The following is a 17,741-nucleotide window of genomic DNA, read 5'->3' on the forward strand; positions in this document are numbered from 1 at the left end:
CGATGCTGGGCATTTTCACACTCAAGTCGTATTGCTGTGAATCAGTCTGACTCTGAGTCACTATAGAGACCGAATGACTTAACATCATCTTGTTTGACCGAGTTCAAATGGATTTTCTCAATCAAACAGGATGAGGTTCATCCCAGCGTATCATTGTGTTTTTTTTGCTTCAAGCCTGTTGTTTTTTCAAGAGGACGTATTCCTATTTGCTTTCGCTTCGCATACATATATACCCCTAACTCTCATCCTGCAAGTTTCTCCTGCTTCCCCAAACATCAGTATATTGACTTCACAGCTGGTCTCACCTTTCAAAACTTTCAGCTTCAATAAACCACTCGACGTGGTCCTCTTCAATTCACCATACATATTTTCGTCGGACCATCTGAGATGGACAGCAAAATTTCCCTTCCGCCTTATAGCGATGAAGGTCATTTCACTCCCAAGACCCATGTTGCGCCTCGGCCATCAGTTTGGAGAAGTCTCATTCGAACACTTCTCATGCTTGTCGCCATCTTTTCTTGTGCCAGTACTCTTTGGACCTTGAGCGATCATATGGAATCAGGAAGATCACCTTGGAGTATCTTACAAAAAACTATGTTCGATAAAACTATCAACTTATTCGGCATGGCATATCATCTTGATTTTTATTCTTTCAACGATTCAATTCTTATGGCACCAAGTGATTCACTTTGTTGGCCAGAAACACAACATTTACCACCTCGTTCAAGGTTAGGAATCTCAGCGGATGAAGCCTTTGCACTTGATTCACTTTGTCTTCCTCATTACGTTGCTACTCTTGGTCATTTTATGGAAACTTCTGGATTGGAAACCAACTCTAACGCTCGTCAGCAGATGTACCTCACTCTAGCACATAGCTGGGTAGGTCGGCTTTTCGGAGCATCTCCCAATTCTTCGCCGCTCCCTGTACCGCCCATAGTTCATCATCCTGCTTCGAAGAGCTCGATCTACACAAGTTGGTGGCTCATGAATCCAGGGTTCACCTTAAAATCGGCTTTGCATAGTGGCCTTGAGGAAATCGGACGTCGAATCACTGGATCCCCAAGCTCTTTCATGAGTAACCCTCACAGGCATTCGAATTCTCCGTCTGCTGTTGCTGCTTCACAGCGGAATTTGATGATCGAACGGCTTTCATCATTATTCAACCTGGGAGGAATTTGTAAGCCTAATGAAATTTCAGTAAAAACTTGGTAGATTTCTAACAACCCTTTGGATATACGCTCCATCAACAATAAAACCAACTTAGATGTAACGGAAAATGTCGATTGTCTTCGTCCTTACAAGGATTGGATCCTATGGAATGACATTGAAGCTGGTGGTGATGGAAGATGGGCAGGTGGTCGAGCTCACCATGTACCTTCTGCCGCAGCTGCTAGTCGTGCAGCTCCTAGCTTTGTGGTAGGAGTTCAAACAACTGTTTCTGATTCTCAAACAAATTGGGCAAGCAAGCATTCAAGTTGAGTCAATTCTTTTCATGTCCCAAAATCCTTTCAATTACTCAAGTCTCTTGTCTCTCTATTTTATAGGACCTCTTTCACTTTCGGATTTAGCTTTTGCTTCGTCACCCGGACACCCAATTGTACTTGATATGATTCGAAGAATCGCAAAGAGTGAGGCCGAGCCCGCTACTGCTTTAACTGACTCTGTTTTACAATATATCACCATCATGACAGAAGGAAATGTACATTGGACTGATTTGAGGGATGTACCACCAGAAGGTTTGAGATTTGGTGATTTGTTACTCTTATCTAAAGATACCTTTGAAACAGATGTTGGAGTAATCAGTACCAAAAGATCTCAAATCAATCGACTGTCTTGATTGTCTTATAAAGCATAGAACATTAAATTGTACAATACAAATATTAATACAAAACTTGTAAATATACACTCTTCTTTTGTCAACAACGAATGTGTCTACACAATACCAAAATTGTTGCCTGACTCACACCTGATAATGCGCCAAATAACCCACTACCCTTTCAAACCTGCACGCAAGCCTCAAGGTATCATTGTGAAAACATGCGCCTTCGTCAATTCCTCATTGCCGAGTGCAAAATTATCACTAGCCGTTAAAAATTGCATTGGTCCTACCAAACACGTAGACGAAGCTGTTCATCTCTCGACTATTCAATGATTTTACAATTGTTCATCTTGTTGGTTCATTGATTGCGGAATCTACGTAGGACGTTTTTGAAAGTTTTACAGGTAAGAAAAATGAAATGGAAGAAAAATAAAATGTTCACAGTATATGGGTATGAATAACGAGATCGAAAACGTTTAAATAATCAAGGAAGATGAGTTAAAACATACATGTAATGTCAAAATGATGTGTCTATACAGTGAATCGCAAACATATAAATTAATCAAGACGAGACCAGCCTTCTTCGGGATTTGAGGTTTCATCAAGATGAGAAGTAAGATGATCTGCTTCATCTAAATCTATACTACTACCGCTCCAATGATTTTTTTGATGATGATCGTTTAGCCAATTCTTATTGACAACTCGAGGCAAATGTGATCCACGACCATCGCCTCCTTTGTCCATCAATCCTACTCTTTCTTCTCTCCTCCCATGTCGGCTCTCCCATCCTTCTTTGACATCCTTTACTAGTTCACGTCCATCTGCTTTCAAGAGCTCGATACCTTTTATATATTTGAGGTGATGACTAATCGTGGTCCGGTTAGTGGGAGCTCCAGCTGACGTTGGTGGTACAGCTCCCCGTCTCCCATGAAGTGAGATAGATCGACGTCGGTGGTTTGCTGCTTCGGCTGACTCATCATCCAATTCTGGCGGAGAGTCAGAAGGTAGATTGTGACTGAGATCGTGAGATACAGTTCGCATCTTTTGAGTTTTAACAGGAACGTCGAGTAATTTTGAGCCGCTATCACCTGGACGAGACGGAAGAGACCGAAGCGTGCCTCTCGGGGCTTCAAGCGACTTGCCAGGTGTGGTCAAGCTTGCGAGCTGATCAAGTGGAACAGAGTGAGGATTGTGAATCTGTAGACTCTCGGGTCGCTTACGAGGTGGCGGAAGTGGTGGGGCAGACTTTTGATGATGGTTCAGGGTTTGAGAACGTAACAAAGATGATTTGTGTGCCAAGGGTGGCGGTAAATCGGATTCTTTCATTGAACCAGGTTGGATACCACCCTCGAAGGTTTGTGTCGATGGTTCCCTTTGACGTGCTGATGAAGGCTTCCTCACTTTTGTCGATGATGATGGTACCGGTGGGGGACCCGATGATCTACTGGGAAAAGGAGACACTGAATTATCCGCGCCAGCTGATGATCCTAAAGCAGAGTTGTGAGGAGTTGATCCAAAGTCAAATGAAGTGAGAATAACCTCGAAGCACGTGACAACTCACCTCCTGGACGACCACTTGTGGGTCTGTGCGAAGTTTCGCCAGAGATAGTCTTGCGTGTGGGGTTCGCGGTCTCTGATGGCAAAGAAAAGCATTTGCTTATGGGTACAGCTGCATTTGATTGGCCAACCCGGCTGTTGATCCTAAGCTTAGGAAATTGGGCAGGTGAACATTTTGACGGAGATGCGGGGCGTGAGTTTTCCTCAATAGACTCCAGTGAATGCGGGGTTATGGTCTGTGGGTCATCGCAAGACGTGAGATATGAACGCTCTACATTGTCGACAAGTTTAGCTTGATGGTGCTGTGTATGATGTTTGGGTGGAGGCAAAGGCGGGGTATGATGAGATTGTGATGTTATGATCTGATCCTCGTCACTACGAGGTGCGATTCGACTGCTAGACCTGACAGGCAAGGAAGCCGAGGGGCGAGGCGGGACAGGAGGCGAAACCAAATCCTGAGAACTGGAAGGCGGACCATGAGTGTTTGATATGCTGCGGGAGGTATTTGAGAGGGATGTTTGCTTGAAAGGATTGGCCGAGAGTTTGATAGAAGGTTCCAATTGAGCATTGCCCTGGATAGAGGTAGAAGTGTTGATACTTTCAGCCGAAAGTGACTGCACCATCTTGTTTGGACGCTTGGGGGGAGAAGTGGGGCGAGGAGGTTCGAATGACCCAAAGCTTCGATGTCGTGCTGACAGGATGGGAGGCGAACAAACCAATGGTTCTTCAAGAAAGTTGGCCTGTTGAGAAGCATCTGCTGATCGGAATGGGTTAGAGCTATGTGAATTAGCGCGCGACAAGGGCGAAACAGATGCTGAGGGTTCATTCGAGTTCGAGAGTGCTTGTAGAGGTTTCGTTTGAATGAAGATCAAATCGCGGTAAAGACTTGAACCTCTGACAGGCTCTGACAGCGAAGATCGATTTTGTAGATGTGAGAGAAGTCTGAGAAGGGCCAGTACGCATCCCTGGTCCATTTGACCGAGTTGTAGTTTTTGAGGAAAGAAGCTTCGAATCTGATTGAATGAATGGTTGGTATCTGTTTAGCTGTTGTTTTCAAAGATTCGAGATGAGAGAAGAGGGGAGAGTGAATTGACCTCATCTTCCTTTTCTGTCTCGAATGGAAACCATCTCCTCAAGAATTCAGCAGCCTCTGCAAATCGAACCTGACCACCACGTGGAAGCGAGAATTGATCAAATTTGGTTATGAAGTCTCGATAGGTTTCAAATTCTTGAGGAGAAAGTGCTGACTCGTGAAGTGAGATTGATCTGGAAGATGTCATTATGATGGTTCAGTAGTTGGTTGAGCTTTGTTGATGATAGGATTGAGTAAAGTAAAGAGATCCAAAGTACAAGTTACAGCCATTCCGATATTGCTTGTCGCACCTGTTTGAAAAAGAAAAAGTTTGTGAGCTTGAAACCTAAGTTTTAACCGGCTAAAACCTGGAATTTGGCTGTATTGCCTTGAATTACAGCCAAGTTTGAAGTTTTATTGAGTAAAAACAGGTAAAAACTTAGGTTTCACTTTTTCTTTTTCAAACCGGAGCGACAAGCAATATCGGAATGGCTGTAAGTAAGTTTTTAATGAAAACCATCAGTTGATCCAGAAGTTGATCACGCGAGACTCACTCCAAACTCGATTCGATTTTTCATTCAAATTCAAAATCCAAATTCGATAAATTAGGATTCAATCAGATTGGTATCTATCAACTGTATCAATCTTCAAAATACACCTACCCTCAAGGAAACATCTCAGCCCCCAATTCCCAATTCCATCTGCAAGACCTATGGGCCTATCACAAGCCTGGAGCAGTTTTCAAGTCTACATTCACTGTAAACCCAGATCTCCTATCTTCCTACCATGTGACCTGTGCCATGGATCACATAATGTTGATGATCCTCATAAGCTGATTCTTGCAGCTCATATATCACATGGTATTGTTTTGAAGCTTGACAAAGTTTAGCCCTATTGAGTACAAAGACATCTGAAAAGCATCAAGGTTGCCCCGGAAGCATCTTGCCATCTGTGCACACAAAAAGGTGAATAGTGGGCTGAAGTTGGCCAAAAAGTGCCTAAAACTACTTTGGCATCCAAGCCCTTCAAAATCTCTTTTTTGATTTTTTTCTTAGGGATGTGCTGTGCAGGTGGGGATGTCTCAGTGTATTTTGAAAAATCAGAACAATCAAGCATCACTAAATGTAAAGACATTGTATTTTAGGCATTTTCTAACTTCAACACCCTGATAAATTTACCATTGAACCCTCCTGACAACTATGTATAGCTTGCAGCACCCAAATTACAAGTGTCAAGCCACTTATGGAGCTTGAAGACTATCTTCAAGGTCAACTCCCTATCAAAAAAGATCAAACTGCACTCAGTTGGTGGAAGGTAAAGATGCTATGTTTTCCCTCCCAATGCATGAAAGTTTGGTTCTAACATGTTTAACCTCATTTTTTTTTCAACGGGGACATCACCTCTGTTTCCCTATCCTTTCAATACTTTCACACAATTATCTTGCTATCTCAGCCACCTCATGTGCATGTGAGCATATGTTTTCAGCTGCTGCCGATGTCTGTACCGTGTCTTGAGGTAGTATGCTACCTAAAACCATAGAGCGACTGGTAGGCTCTCAAGCCTTGTTGAAGGAGGGGATTATCCCCAATGGAGCATTTCCAGAGGCTATAAGATCTCTTCAAGCTTATATTTATAATATGGCCAAAAGGAATTGCTAGCCTTGTCTTTAATCTTTTAGTTCATTAGGCTTGTCTTTTATATATCAAATCAGATAGCTTTATGAAAGTTTCATATATACATGTTCATTTTACTTTGCTCACGTTTTATTTTAGTTTTTGTTATTGCTTCACTTGATTCCTATAATACTTATAGTAGAATCATTAAATCCACTCTCCTACTTGATTAATGCTATACACACTTGGACTTGTACACATGGATTTCAATCAAATACTTTTTTATCTTATTTTACCTGATGTAGTGTGAAATATAGTGCGTGTAGTGCGCTATATTGCGGTCTCATCTGTAGCGCACAATATGAGGGCATGGTTGCATCCGCGGATAACTAGGAACGTTCCTTAAGACCCCTACACTACGGTCCAATGCGGACATCCATTGGATGTCCTGTCTTGCAACATCCAACAAAGATCCGGCTGATCTCCGTTGATTATCCTCGCAGAGGAGGTCGCGCGGATGTGAGCGGGGACATTGGCGCAATATCCTTGCTTTAGGTTCCGCGCGACGCTGAGAGACCTGATTGAATTGCAGAAATGTGTTCAAAAGGGTCTGGGTGCAGGAACCGCAGGCCAGTCAACCTCCAGTAGCCCAGTGCGACCATTGTAATTCTCAATTTGGGGCAAAGGGTCATTTGACCAGTGGTGAATTACATATGTAGTGAGCAAGCAAGAAGAAAATTAAAAAGTTTGTTATTTCATTCATGGGATCATCAAAAAAGAATAACACAAAAAATGAGTCAAGATCAATCTAGATGGATGTATGGAGTAGAAACAAAACAAAACAAAACAAAAACAATAAGAAAAAAATCCATCAAAAGTTGAAACTGGTATAACATGGGATCGTAAATATACAAGGACACACAAAGAGACCTGCTCAGAAGTATCAGATTGACTTGTGAATTGGATGGTGAGATGAAGGGGACAAATTTGTATAAGAACATAAAGCAACAAGCATGGCTATAAAATGAAGCCAAACAATGCCAAACGGCAAAGGTTGATGAGGATATATGTAGTAAGATGGTAGAAAAATGATCAAGTTTGAAATTTGTGAAGGGGGAGAAAGAGGAAGAAGCGCGGCCGGACTTGATTCCAACTCACAAGTTCCTCTTTTATGAGAAGTCCTACAACACAACTTTCTTTCAATCTCAGACCCCTGTCAAGGCCTGAGCAAGCTGTGGGACTTGTTTCAGGGTTCCCTCTTGGGTGTCAACTGGACTCAAATTGTTGACAGCAAGAACCTAAAGGACATTGCAAGGATCTCTTGCAGTCATCCACGCGATGTCCTTGGGGAGGATGAATAACGGACATCCTGAGCTGTCAACTGTTGACCCTTAGTGTAAGGAACATTCCTATATAAGTATCCCATATGTATTGCACATCCCTGCCAACCGCAGTGTCAGACTACATCTCAATGTGTTTGACACAGTCAGATAACAAGTCCTTCAAGTCCCAAATATGTATACGAGCAAGGGGGAGCAAGGTCCCTCTCGCTTTTGGATCCAAGTTGGTGTGTTGCATGCTAAAACGCAACCATGCAGCCTTTGCAAGACCACACCTCAACAGAAAACTTGAGGCAACTTTAGCAACACCAGAACCGCTCCGATACGCTATGGATTTCAACCCATTTTGGTATCGGAGCGGAGTAACCGCTATGAGATCACCGATACTTGACCGATATTTTTTTTTAAAAAAATATCACAAGGTATTGGAGCGGAAGGTATTTTACCGCTCCGATACCGCTATATATCGCTGCTATAAGGGCTAAAAGGCATATTGAAGTGCCCTCAGACCCTTCCCATATCGGAGCGGTCAGACCGCTAATGGTTTTCTCGCCTTGGGATGGCGGAGCGGAGCCACCGCTACGTATAGTGGTCAATATAGCGGTGTAAAAACCGCTCCAATACCGCTCCGATACCGCTATATGTTGCGGAGCAGTTCTGGTATTGACTTTAGCCACACCCAATAAGTAGAAGAGGCTTGTAGAACATAATTGTTCACAAGCGTGGTGTTCATCAAGCAATTGAGACCTCAGCAAGTCAAAGCATGGACCAATCCACTGGTGGAAGCAGCACACAAATGGGCCTATATTGCCTCAAACACGGTAAACCTGTGATCCAAGATCTTCAAAGATGATGCTACTTCCTCACTGCCCCAGTAGGTTCTTTTATTAAAGTACTATTTTTCATAGGGATAGTTCATGGTTGTTGGAGGTGAGGGAATGCCTGGGATTGCGCAAGGTCAAGGTGGGAGAAGCGAGTGGGAGATTGGAATCAATTTGGCACGGTGTCTGTACGTGGGACAGGTAGCCAGACGTATTTCAATTTCATTTGCCGCTTCGGGCGTAGGAATCATGTTCCTTAATCATCTAGGGAACTTTCCTAGTTATCCTCAAGTGCAACGGTGTTCTGCACAATATAGCAAATTTTTAGTGGTTTGAACACTGCACAACCCCATGCAATTTTTTTCTACCAAATAGCACTGTGTTATTTATCAATACATAGCGTATACCACACAACAACATGTAAATATGTCATATTTCACTGTGTTTTGTAGTGATTCTGGTATTGTGTCCATGTTTGGTTACAGAGACATAATTTTGGAAGGAGAAGTTGTAGCTTCTGGTTCATGTTATGTGCTAACAGACAGGACTATGCCTGGACAATCCAAGACCTTCACCTAAGGATTTTTTCAAAATACCTGCAAGGCCTTATCATCTCCTGCAGTATTCTCAAATGCAGATTGCCTTGGAATATGGGTATGAGGAAATGAGCCCAAGGTTATTTAGCCCCAAAAGAAGCCTTGAATCAATTACCTGATTGCCTTATCCAAGGTCATTTCTATCTGAGGATATTTGGATATGAAGATCCACAGCATCTTTGTTGGCAATGCTGGCTTCAAATCCGATGTCTGTAATTTGTTGAAAGATGTCAATGAAGCACATATTTATTTGTGTCATTTCCACTTCAACCTCATTGGAGGTGAATATGTTTGCTTGTTTTTTGGTCATGCCACTTCCAACACCCTTGTTAGAGCATTGCCACCGGAGCGTGCAAAATCCCAAATACAGGCTATTTTCACGTCTTGTGGGAAAATATTCGAGCCACCGGAGCGTGTAAACAGCCTGTATGGGTTACACGACGTCCAAATCTTGACCGGGAGAGTGCAAATCTGCACGGCGTACAAAAAGGCAAATATCACCGAAATCTGAAATATTGTCCGACCTACCCTGTCAGTTTGTATGAGACAAACGATCTTATGCTTGGATCAAAGGCATAGACTGTTTGAACCTGTCAGTTTCTACACGGCCGCGGTTTTGCCTACCTCCGCGCAAATTTGGCATACAGGCTCAAACCTGTCAGCAGGACATCGTACAGAGCAGTTTTTTACACGCCAGCGGTGGAGATGCTCTTATGAGGCAAATGGTGACCGGTATTACTCCACAATTATCCAACACTCAATGGTCTCACTTACCCTTGTTGATGCAATGAGATATCTGCACCACCTCATGTTGCTACCAGACACTGACTGTGCAGCAGGCTATGAGCTATAAGAGCACCCACTATGGTAGAGGTGTTTTATCGTAATTTTTGCGGTCCTGACCGCAAAAAGTAATCATGCGTGTAACAACTAAATCAGTTACCGCATGAAATTCACTACGGAGTGATTTACCGTGTGATTTACCAACGATGAATCAATATGAATCAAGTGATCCAACAGTGGCAAAGTCACAACTTGAAAGATCGTATCTATTTCAAATAATACATCCAAAAACAACATCTCGATGCCTGCTTCAATGAAAAGGGCAATCAATGCTCTTTTGAAGTCTTCAAATGACCACAAGGAGCAACTAGAGTATGAGCAAGTTGCATTTGACTTCCTCTTTGACAAGCCTCCTTCACCTCCACCACTTCTCCAGACTCGCATCCGCATAGATTGATTGTTGTTCAAAGTTTCAGAGGCAGGTGGTGGAACCAACATGTTGAGATTGAAAATCAAAATTGGTCAAGTGTGAGATGTCAAAGCATGATGAATTGATGAAAAAACAAAGAACGGTTGAGATTTGATGCGTCAAATCTTAGGATAAAACATGAATCAAGCTTGTGTAAAGTTAGACAAGCTTGATTCATGATTTGATGCAGTCGTAGGGACCGCATGTCTAAGACAGGTCCATAGTGGACCTGTGTAAGTTTTAGCGGTAAACTTACGATAAAACTGCTGTTTACCACACCCATAGTGGGTGCTCTAAGGTGTGTAGATTCTCAACATAAACTAACTAGATTTCAGTGTGAGGATCAATACAAGGTGTGATTGTGGAAAGTGAGAAGGGCCCAGATTCTGCCCCTTGCTTTATTTACTGCAGGTGAAAGAACTACAGTTGCTGTAGTTTTGGATGCCAGACTGCAGAAATGTTGATTTTAGGTGGACTCCCTGGAGCCACCTGGGACAACCCATATGAAATAGCAGACATGTAAAAAGTCCAATTATTTGATTGTGAGACCTTGGCTTCTAATTACTTCATTACATTCAAAACTGGGTGGCAGTGATGGAGGTGGGCAGACAGATTCTGAATCATTGGGTTATGAGTGGAACAAAAATCACATTCTCTGATAACAATCAACCACGACTTCAGAACCTGATGAAGCACTATTCTTCATGAATAAGAGTCCTGAAGTAATTGGGAGCAAATTTGGAACACCTACTGGGGCCTTCAGAAAGTTTTATATATTCACTTGAGATGAAGATGTAATCTGTCTTCAATTTTTCTTTAAACAGCACATGCAAAATAAAGTTACATATTTAAATCAAATGGACATTGAGTGCTGAGCTATCTTGAGGAGCATGTTAGAAAATGCTAGAAAGGCGAAGCCTAGCTGCTAGTGCCAGTGGTTTGTCAGTCCACTACCTATATAGCTGCTGCAATGGGTTGCAGAAGGCGAAGCCTAGCTGCCAGTGCCAGTGGTTCGTCAGTCCACTACGTATATAGCTGCTGCGATGGGTTGCAGAACGTACTACACTAGGCTTCATGTGGATCGAACAATGTAAATCATACCTGGTCCCTACAAATTATGTACGCAAATTGTTTTGCTCCGCAGATAGACATTTGACTTACTCGCAGACAGCCCCAGCTCGAGCGTTTGAATCCTAGTCTGCGAGGTACCGGTGAAGCGGTATTCCCCGGTTTATACGTTCAAGACACTTTGGCGTTTGTGAATGTCGAAAGGGCATCGGTGGGCTGAGGCCGCAACCCAACTGAAACTCGTGCCAGTGCGAATCAGGTTCACAAACATCCTTACTGATCATGCGTAGTCATATGCTCTTGTGCCATATAAGGATTGGCTCGAGATTAACATTTGGAAGGCAAAACCTCTACTTTTTGTATGATACCTCCCTCATCGCATAGTACATAGATACTACCGCCATCATGACATTGAGGCGGCTTTCATTCCAGCATCTGTCGATATCTGCACTTTTCTTTTGTACTTTTTGCATCATTGAGCTTGTCATTGGATTTCGCAGTTCCTCTCTAGCATTGCTTGCGGATGCCTTTCACGTATCATATAACTTGATTGAATTAATTTTCGCGTTGATCTTCTTCATCAAAATACAAGAGTTGGAACGGCATGGCATCAGGACTTTATCCTCATTGGGAAGTTATACTTTTGGCTGGGAAAGGATCGAGATCCTAGGCGCGTTTTTCAATGGGGGTATGCCATGACATTTTGTATGCTCAAATGCGAGCCCTACGAATCCAATGAATACCTCTCTGATAAGGAATGTCATCTCTCATTTCGCAGTCTTCCTCCTGGCCTTATTCACATCAATGGCACTTCAGACAATCAAAAAATTTATAGACCCGCGTCCCTTAATCAATCCGATGGACATGATTATTGTACGCCCATTCCGCTTCATGAAAGTCGCTCTCCATTCACTTACACGAGGATCGCTTCAATAAGGTAGGATGTGTGGGCCTCGCACTGAAACTGGTCAGCGCATTGACAATTTACGGTAAATATAATGTTGGCTTCAAGCAAGGTGGATCAAAGCCGCTGATTGATTGCTTGCATTCAAATTAAACCAATTTAGAGCGGGAAAACGATGATAAAAATCAGTCGGTACATATGCCCGAGCTAAATATCAAAAATGCTCGTGAAGCGTCTTCGAATCTAACTTCAAGAGTTGCTAACGATCCGGAGCATCAAAGTCATACAAAGAATGAATCACCAGCGCCAGCATTGTTTGTCGTGGATCCTGTGCAAGTAAGTCGTGGATGCTTGCGCCCCGCAAGCCTTGAGCCTCTGATATACGTGAGACCTGATATACGGATTTGCATATTCCTAGTTGCATTGCGACCATAGGTCTCGGACCAGACCTTCCAGAAAAGAGGGGTGGTGGAATTTCTTGGATCTAGCTATTTACCTCTCGAGTTATGCCCTCAACAGTCTCTTGATTATCGTATCAGCCACATTTTACATGAAGACAGGATTTATTTATTGTGACTGCATTGCATCCGCGTGTATTGGTGTGATGATGTTCACAACAATACTCCCTCTTTTGAAGAAAAGTGCATCAATCTTACTGGAGAGCTCTCCATCTGACCTGGACATGAATCTAGTGGTCAATGACATTGAAAAAGCTCACAACGTGGAGCGAGTGACTGGGATTCATGTTTGGCAGTTGAGTGAGTATCATGTACAGTCTTTAATCAAATTCAACCTTCTTGCCCTGAAGCTGAATAACTATGACAATCACTGACCTTTGAGCAGCACAATCAAAGGTCCTTTCCACTATCCAAATCACTCTCTCAGAGCCATCTTTGATTGATTTCAACATAACCTGCAGTCAGATATGCCAAGTAAGTTTTGAATCAAATCAAGCAGAAATAACCTTCACAGACTGATAAAACTCTGGGACTACATTACATTCAAGTGTCTGAACAAGTGGGGAATACATCAAGTTTGCATTCAGCCATTTTATAATAAAGGTGCAACCAGCAATCTTGAAAAGGATGGCCCAGATCAGCTTGACAGTGCATCAATCACAACAGCAGATAAATTACTCACTGTTAGTCCAAAGGAGAATACCACAACATCATGTCAAGGTAATCCTAATGAATTTCAGTCCTCACCTTATCATCTACCACCAATACAGCCCTCAACATCAGATGACGGACTTTGTAATGGGAGCCTGAAGCTTTCCATATATGAAGATAATTCTGGGGATGTCATAGTGGAATGAACACACTGAATTGTGTTTCCCATTAAACTGTGGTATTGATGAACATTCCACAATGTATTCCAGTCTGAACTGGAATGTGGAGGAGGTCTCTGAGGTTTCTAACATGCTAGTATTTCCATCAGACAATAGGTGTGATCAACTCCACAATATCATGGGTATTAAAGCTGGGAACCCAAAAGATGGTAACAAGCATATCACATCAATCAATTCTGGCACTCATTTCAAACTCAACAAGGTAACAAGTATTGGGGGGACTCCAAGTGGGTCAACTGAACCATTCAACTTTTTCTTCTTCTTTTACTTTGTATTCTTTCTTCTCTTGATCATAATCTGGCACATCTAATTATAAATCATGTATCTCAGTTTTGAACAATTTCTTGTTTGTTGAAAAGATTTCTAGACTTTTCTCAAAATGCCTGCTTTCCCTCTGAGACATGGTAGCTCTGACTGCACAATACTCTTGAATATTGAAGTGAGGGATAGAAGAGTGAATACCCGGGGAACAGGTTACGATGAAGTTGAAATATGCATCCCTTCCTAGATGCCAATCAAAACAGTCTGCTTCTTTCTTAGATATATGCTGTTATCAGAAAGGGTGTTAACTGATGTGATAGTCCTTGAGACTAAAGTGTGTCAAGAGGGAAATCTGGAATCAATGATGACCACATCATGGCCCCAAGGATCAGGAAGACTCAGAAAGGTGTGCATAGTCTACTTTCTCTCTTGATCATGATATTAAATATTTGATTGTGTGGTCAAGTGTCCCTTTTGTCTACCTTATAATAGCTCTTGTGCAGATTCCCCACTGGGAGGGATCAGGGGCTGGTAGTATGGGTTCTCATCATGAAATTTGGATTTGAGGACTGTGAGGCCATTTACAGGATACAAAGTAGAAGCCGGGCATGTGCCTGGCTTTGTGCACAGATTTTTTTTGGCAGTAAATTCAAATTCTGGGCCCAGACTTTTGCCCAGAAAATCAAAATTTACTGCCAAAATAATTCCGGGCACAAAGCCTAGTATTCGGTACGTGTATTGAAGGATGGGAATGGGTCGGGAAAGAGTGTCGGATAATGAAGTAACCGGGTCAATCACTTCATCCATTCCTCTCAGACGAAGGATCACAATTACTCATCTTATAGTTGCTGATCATGATGTCATGAAGGAAAGAGTGGATGTATAGGATGTTGGAAGTTCCCTAATTCCCACTTCATCATCGAAAAATTTATAATCATCTTTAGAAATTTTTCTCCATCATCATATCATTATCCTAAGATTTCCTCTTTCATACGTTGAGAAAATTTTTATCAGTAGAAAATTTTCTTTTCCTCCCACCCACCCAGCTAAAGAATATATTCATGTATAATTCCATTTAAAATCAGAAAAAATGTATTATAAAAAATTAGTTTACAAATTAGGACTTTTTTCTAAAATTTTTACATGTATCATTATATTCTATTCGTTATTTTATTTTAATTTTAAGTTAGAAAAGTTGTCGCCAGAAGAAACCACCCACAGAACTCATATTTATCCTCAGTTTAGTCACCTATGTTTCAGTTGTGTTTTTTCTTATCAGGCTTATGTTTATGTGCTAATCTAAGCCTGCCCTCTGCGGCTGTTTAGCGTGATCCTGATACAACAGTGTCCAAAACTAAGAGACCCATTCCGGGCACGTGCCTGGCTTCTACTTTGTATCCCGCAATTGGTAGTCTTAGAATATTGCATTGTGCAAATCTTTCAAATGTCCTTCCTAAAGGCTATTCAGGATAGGCTAAAGGCCCATCTGCTTAAGTAAAGTCTGGTCAGACATCACATTCTGTCTAATTCAAAATGCATCTCCTGACCAGTACATTGGATGGTTTGCACTCAAATGAGCTCAATTATGGTTGCCCAGAAAATCAAAATTTACTGCCAAAATAATTCCGGGCATGAAGCCGGGCATGTGCCCGGGTTCTACTTTGTATCCCATACTCAATGATTGGAAGTTACACCGCGGGAATTAATGGGTTCAAAACCCGATTGAAGAAAGTTGCAGTGACTGGGTCCGCAGCTTTCTTCAATCACCAATTACGTTTGCAATATGTTTGCTGGATACCCTCGAGATACTGTTTCAACACATCAGAACCGTCATATGCAACAACACCACAAGCCCTTCGATTCTTGATCCAAGTTTGTCTGATGATGATTTGAAGATAACTCAACAAGAGCTTGAGAATCAGATTGCTCAAAAACAACATCAGCAGAACTTAGTGGTATGTGATTCTGTACCAACGTTGTTGCTGAAGCCAAACTCAATCCATCCTTTTAGCTCTGTTGGACATCATACTCTTGGACGATACCTATTTTCTGATCATCATTCCAATTTGAATCCACCAGGTCTATTTTGGAGTGAGTGATTGGATTACAAAAATTCATCTGCAATGATTAGGAATTAAAACCAAAACCAACTTGGTTCTTGTGTTCAATCTCTGTACAATCACCTTTTTGTTTGGTTTTTGCTCTTTGATTCAATTTGAATATTGAAAGCAAAACACACCAAGTCAAGCCTCTTACAGGTTCTTTGCATCTCAACATGCTGAAGTTTCTTATCATGAAACGACTCATAAGAAGTGTGATGTACCTTGGTATATCAAACAAAACTAACCTGAATTGGGCGTTCCATTGACTACATTTTTTCAATTCTTTTGTTTTGAGAATACATGTTACTTTGAAAAGTTCTTCTTTGGACCGTCACACAATACATTCATCGAACTTATGATTAGTCCTGAGTAGCTTTGTTCCCTGGCGAGTAGGTGTGAGTAGTTAACTGGGCTGATGTTCAGTTCTCTATTGGCAGAGGGAAATTTTGCCTTGCTTGAGCCATGGGTGTACCTCTCATTTAATCTTGTTCCTGGACATGTGCCAAATCGTGATAAGATAAGCAAGGATAAGATGGCTTGTGGCGTTGTTGCATATGACCGTTTTGATGTGTTGAAATGGTACCTCGAGGGTATCCAGCAAACGTATTGCGAACGTATTGCGAACATAATTGGTGATTGAAGAAAGTTGCGGACCCGGTCACCGCAACTTTCTTCAATCGGGTTTTGAACCCATTAATTCCCGCGGTGTTACTTCAGTAAGAGCATCCGCACTGGTTTGCGGTTGTTAACTTGATCACGCACGGTAACAAACCCTACTTTAAGTAAAAAATTACTTAACTCGACTAAATTCCCCACTCGTTTGCATTAGCAGTGCTGTAACTGTTACAACTTTACAGATAATGCATGTGCTCCACACGGGTCATGCAGTAAGGTAACATTTTGATTTTTCAAGTACTAATCACCTGCTTTCATCACAAGTGTTAATATGATAGAGCCACTGTCCGCTTCTTTGGAGGACTGAAGTTGCTTTCACATTCTCCATCTACATAGATCCAATACTTGTTCATCTACCTGATCAGCAATTTTGATTTAAAAGGACAAAGTCAACATGACTTTGTTCAGCAACTCAATCGATCAATTCAAGTTCAAAAACCAAACGCTTGACTACATTGATCAAGCCTTTAATGAGTCTGAATACATGCAATTATGATCTTGTGAAAATATTAAAGATTCAAAGTTAAAAAAGAAAAATTGACGATCTGAACAATCTGAACAAATCCAAACTTTTCTTAATGATTTGTATCACTTGATCTTGAAAGTCCCCCATGATTAGTCTTTGAATGTTGATTTTCTTTCATTTGAACTGTACATGCTATATGAATGTTGACATTCTACATATTCATCTGATTGGTATGAAGTCAAGTTGAAGATATCTGATCGAGCTATTTTAATTAAAAAACACCAAAAATTGAAGATTGAAACAACATGAATCAGCATTGATTGTTCTTGATTTAGTTCATGTGACTGTGAGGCTTGGATTTCATCGTGTGTGGAAGGTGAATGTGGAAGGTGAAAAGGAGGTGTGGGTTGACTTTGGTGTTGGAGGTCGGGTTGAGTCTCGTTTTTGGAGTCGAAGTTGCTGTCAGCTAGTCGCGATGTGTGTTAATGCATGCGTTAGCCAATCGGTAAATTTACCGATTTGCTAACGCAAATTGATCAAAAGTTAACTACCGCGGGGCTAATTTTCCACCGGTGTGGAAAAGACCCCGCGGTTGCGTTAAATTTAACCTTACCGCACCCGATTTACCGCACGAGTGCGGATGCTCTAAACGGGCCCTGAATGTTTGTTCCTGTGTTTCTACTCATTGGCACTTTTAGGAAGCAAGATTTCATCTTGTTAGAATATATATAGGAAACAAGATATGATTTTCCCCTGGGAAGACTGATTAAATTTAATGCAGTTTCTGAGCCAAAACACAGAAACAAGACAGAAATAATGCCAAAATAATACATTTTGGCTCATCAAC

At 41.7% G+C, this 17,741-nt stretch overlaps 5 protein-coding genes across 5 annotated transcripts; 4 read left to right on the forward strand and 1 right to left on the reverse strand.

Annotated features, from left to right (window-relative positions):
* Window positions 1–387: 387 nt before the first annotated feature.
* MELLADRAFT_59347 (uncharacterized protein) lies at window positions 388–1,837 on the forward strand (the record flags this gene model as incomplete). The annotated part of the gene is made up of 3 exons (XM_007404439.1): window positions 388–1,177; window positions 1,265–1,474; window positions 1,545–1,837. 3 exons carry the CDS (start codon window positions 388–390, stop codon window positions 1,835–1,837), a joined length of 1,293 nt encoding a protein of 430 aa, XP_007404501.1.
* Window positions 1,838–1,972: 135 nt separating this feature from the next.
* Window positions 1,973–2,152, forward strand: MELLADRAFT_51535 (uncharacterized protein; the record flags this gene model as incomplete). The annotated part of the gene is made up of 1 exon (XM_007404440.1): window positions 1,973–2,152. One exon carries the CDS (start codon window positions 1,973–1,975, stop codon window positions 2,150–2,152), a length of 180 nt encoding a protein of 59 aa, XP_007404502.1.
* Window positions 2,153–2,377: 225 nt separating this feature from the next.
* Window positions 2,378–4,656, reverse strand: MELLADRAFT_89382 (uncharacterized protein; the record flags this gene model as incomplete). Its single annotated transcript, XM_007404482.1, has 4 exons — window positions 2,378–3,306; window positions 3,381–3,588; window positions 3,652–4,389; window positions 4,471–4,656. The coding sequence occupies 4 exons, from the start codon at window positions 4,654–4,656 to the stop codon at window positions 2,378–2,380; spliced, it is 2,061 nt and encodes a 686-aa protein (XP_007404544.1).
* A 6,887-nt stretch (window positions 4,657–11,543) lies between these two features.
* Window positions 11,544–12,074, forward strand: MELLADRAFT_32881 (uncharacterized protein; the record flags this gene model as incomplete). Its single annotated transcript, XM_007404441.1, has 2 exons — window positions 11,544–11,826; window positions 11,917–12,074. The coding sequence occupies 2 exons, from the start codon at window positions 11,544–11,546 to the stop codon at window positions 12,072–12,074; spliced, it is 441 nt and encodes a 146-aa protein (XP_007404503.1).
* A 166-nt stretch (window positions 12,075–12,240) lies between these two features.
* On the forward strand, window positions 12,241–12,858 carry MELLADRAFT_89383 (uncharacterized protein; the record flags this gene model as incomplete). Its single annotated transcript, XM_007404442.1, has 3 exons — window positions 12,241–12,378; window positions 12,461–12,800; window positions 12,851–12,858. 3 exons carry the CDS (start codon window positions 12,241–12,243, stop codon window positions 12,856–12,858), a joined length of 486 nt encoding a protein of 161 aa, XP_007404504.1.
* Window positions 12,859–17,741: the final 4,883 nt, after the last annotated feature.

Source organism: Melampsora larici-populina (genome assembly GCF_000204055.1).
Source record: "Melampsora larici-populina 98AG31 unplaced genomic scaffold MELLAscaffold_2, whole genome shotgun sequence".
Classification (NCBI taxonomy): Eukaryota; Fungi; Basidiomycota; class Pucciniomycetes; order Pucciniales; family Melampsoraceae; genus Melampsora; species Melampsora laricis-populina.